The 3,807-nt window shown below is 45.6% G+C and overlaps 1 protein-coding gene across 1 annotated transcript in view; it reads right to left on the bottom strand.

Annotated features, from left to right (window-relative positions):
* The window catches only part of SIL1 (SIL1 nucleotide exchange factor), a 79,178-nt gene extending 76,624 nt beyond the window's left edge, over window positions 1-2,554 (bottom strand). Inside the window, exon 1 of the mRNA XM_009880718.1 lies at window positions 2,445-2,554. Coding sequence (XP_009879020.1) covers window positions 2,445-2,549 — 105 coding nt within the window. The 5' untranslated portion in view covers window positions 2,550-2,554. The remainder of the gene's footprint in view (window positions 1-2,444) is intronic.
* Between the last annotated feature and the right edge of the window lie 1,253 nt (window positions 2,555-3,807).

Below are 3,807 nucleotides of genomic sequence, written 5' to 3'. Positions count from 1 at the left end.
TTGTTGGCAATTAGAATAAGAGTTACAGCTCACTTCATGAAGTGTTTTGATATTAATCCTTAGAATGTTTTCAGAGGGAAAGAAAGAAGTCAATTAAGAGGTTAACTGGAAATTTTAGGCCATGTTCTGCCTTCACTTCTTTCACTTCTTGGAAAAAATGCGTGCATATTTTCTGGCAGAATCTGGGTGCTTTGCATATAAATATCCATTATCCAGCCTAGGAGAGTGTTTCTGAGCAAGAGAAATGTCAGCCTGCACAAAACACGTACAATTAGCAGCGACAGTGGTAACACATGAAGATGGTTGACAAACCTATAGAATGTTTTTATCTTACCTGTCAAAAGGGATTGAAATTTCGTAAATGCATGGGAAAATAGACTTTAACTCCTACTTTCGCTTAGTGCAGAGGCTTGAAATTGTTAAAATTATGACAAATGGTTAAAGCTCGGTAACAACCATAAACATAAAAAGCCAGGTTTCTGCAGATGAAAATCAATGTTAATATTTTCTGAGCCAAGACTCAACAGGACTAAAATAAATGAGTCAGAGCAGTGATTACTTAGCTTATTTGCACTGTTATATTATTATCCAAGAGGGACTTAACAACACAGGCTATTGCAAATTTACCAACAGGCCTCCAAGTGTTGTATCTGTTGAAACACATAATGGAGATAGCTGATGTTTACTGGCTCTGCTTAAGAGAAGTGCCGTGGTCTAAATGTTTGGTAAGGATAAGACGATGTGACTTGGTTCATTTAAATGTTACTGCCACTGTTTGGCCCACAACTGCTTTGCAATACCCCATTTTCATTAGTATTTCTGGCAAAAATAAGCAAGGACAAGAGGAAATGGCCTCAAGTTGGGCCAGGGGAGGTTTAGGATGGATATTAGGAAAAATTTCTTCACTGAAAGGGTTATTAAGCATTGGAACAGGCTGCCCAGAGAAGGGGAGGCATTTAGAAGATGGGTAGATGTGGTGCTGAGGGACACGTTTAGTGGTGGACTTGGCAGTGTTAGGTTGATGGTTGGACTCGACCTCAAAGATCCCTTCCAACCTAGACGATTCTACGATTCTAACAACACACAAGCTATTCTTCATTTACGTAAAAATTAGGTAGAATCCTTTTCGGTTCGTTTTCATAATTAAAATAGTGGAAAGAAAGATGTTTTCTAAAGAACAATGCAAATTTCCTTAAAGGCAAAACGCCTCCTTGCTTGATCGGTCTGAAATCAGCTGCAATAAGCTGAAATACTTCATCAGGGAGGGTCTGAGACAATCCGCAGTCTGTTTGCAGTAAAGGTGGGACATGGCCCATTGTAGCGGGAGTGCAGGAAAAGGTGACAGGAGAGTTAACCACCCATTGCATTAATCCTGTCTGAACCTCGGTGTCAGGCTGCCTGCCAATTCTGGCACGTATCACTGGGTGGCTCTCCCAGTGCATCTCCAGCTGAGATGACTATGCTCTATCTCCAGCCTCCTCCTTTCCCTCCCTGGAATAAAGACAAATTATCTCATCATTACAGGACTCCAGGTGGGCCCGCGGCACTGGCCTACAGGGCTTATACTGTAGTCTGTCCTTTGTATTTGCTCTGGGTCATAGCACAGCTCCCAGTCAGCTGCATCACACAACCAGCAGACCACCAAGCTGCAATGCAAAGGCAGCGAGCGTCCAGGGACATGGCGGGGTCAGTGGTCCCCTACGCCAGTGTTGCTGGAGGACCCCCTGTTTTAAGCCACGGCATTAATTAAACTAAAAAACCACCAATCCACTGCTACACAGCGTGTCTCATGCAAGCTCCTCAAGGAAGTTTGCCAGATCTACTAATCTAGGGGGGTCTGGCACCTGGGGCTCGGCAGTAGAATCCGAAACCAGGGTAGTTTGGCACACCCGTACAAGTGCAAAGGGGCACACAGAGTCCATTCACCTCAACTGCAGCTTCAGAATAACACCGCAAGTAGCAAAATCCACGCGCATGGGATGCAAGAACCTGACAGGGTGCTCTTCTAAGCCTGACTCACTTGCAGTGACTCAACAGAGGCACAGCTAGGAAGCTAATCGAGGACATCTCTTCCCCTCTTCTTGCCACTAGACCGCATAATTAGCTTTGCCTCTTGCCACGGGGGGAACATGTGGCAACTCCAAACAGAAAAAGTGACACCTAGCAAACACAGGAGCTGCCCGAGTTGTACTGTTCCCATTGCAAACCCTCCAGTTCAAGCATATTTTGGATTTCCTGGGGTGAGGCAAACAGTCTTAAGAAAGATGCCCTTCTGAAATGTTGACAGTGGGTCTTCAGTAAAGAGAAGAGGTGATTCACCAACCGCTGCTACATTCTAATTGGCCCTATAGAGGGATCAGGTAAGGCTGTCACCCCACCCGAGACTCTGGCGGCTGGACAGCCCTTTGCAAATGTGGCTCTCGGCCGGAGCAGTCAACACTTACAGGAACTCTGTCGCTTAGGCTTGACCAGAAAAACACCGCAGAAACCACCAAGACCAGCAGGTTGACTTTGGTAGCGGTGGAGAGGAGACCAGCCCAGTGAGACATTGCCACCAGCCTGAAATGAAAAGAAAAACAAAACCAAGAATATTTTAGTCCACGTTTTCACAGGCTTCAGCATCCTTTACATGACATTATGCAACGCAGCATGGGTTCAGGGGTGCGACACCGCAAGACACAGAACACCTCTAGGTGTTAGTGCACAGGTCTCATCAGGGGCAGCTGATAGCAAGGGCTGATGATTTTACTGCTAATGGAGTTTATGACAGGTAACAACAAAGTACCTTATATTGACCCCACAGGGGCTTATGTGTCTCCTGGAAAATATGAAGAGACCTATAAGTCTTGTTTAAAATCACTGTGTTAGTGCCATGGGTGACAACGACAGGGAAATCTAAAAATCACTGCAATCCTGCAAAGGCCTTTTATGTGTGTGCTTCATTTTAAGCAACAGAAGTAGCTGCATTAAATCAAATCAAACAGAACTACCAGCCATCAAAGGATCAGGAGTTTATCTAAATCCATATGTAGGCTTTGCTTGAGCAAAACAACATTTTGCAGAGGTGAACAAGGTTTACTTGGTGTTTGCTACAGTGCAAGGCTTTCCCTGCTGCTCAGAGTGCCGGATGCTCTGGACCGTGAGCCCAGGAGCCGGCTTTGCCTGCACTTGCAGCAGACCATAAAGCAGTTCCATGGCATACAGCCACCCTGACCGACCACAGACCACCTATTGAACTAGACAGAGGGAAAAAACAAAGGTTCCTGCTCTTGTGGCTGCCAGTCCCCTTGGTACGGAGCTCGTATCCCCACCACTACGTGTGTAACCACACTCACACACACGTGTGCCCCCACTGCTTTGCAACACAAGGCTTTAAATCCACCTACACTGCTCACTGCTTCTCACACTGGGGTAGGGAACAGAGCAGCCTGCCAGCACACAGGCTGGAGAAGTATTTCCTTTGATTGGCTCTAAATTTACACGCTGCTAAATTAAACTAAATGAGGTCTTTTGAAAGAAGATGGGACTGATTAGTTCCGTTCAAACACTCCTTCATTACTCATCCCTCCATCAAGTCTGCTCCTACTCCTATCCAGGTTTTAAAGAGTTTCCTCCCATACATGCAGTCCTAAATATCTTTCTTTCTGCCTTTGTTGTCCATCAGGATGGCACATCATACCACAGATTTTTTTCCTTCCTTGAAGCAACCATCTTCTATTCCACAAAGCAGAAAATATCCTCACAGGCGCACCCACCACCAACTCCTGCCACCAAAGGACCTCTGCCCCCAAAACACTTTATGGACAC

Source organism: Charadrius vociferus, unplaced genomic scaffold, assembly GCF_000708025.1.
Source record: "Charadrius vociferus isolate BGI_N301 unplaced genomic scaffold, ASM70802v2 scaffold822, whole genome shotgun sequence".
Classification (NCBI taxonomy): Eukaryota; Metazoa; Chordata; class Aves; order Charadriiformes; family Charadriidae; genus Charadrius; species Charadrius vociferus.
The sequence above is the reverse complement of the archived record's forward strand: the minus strand, read 5'-3'. Positions and strand labels throughout refer to the sequence as shown.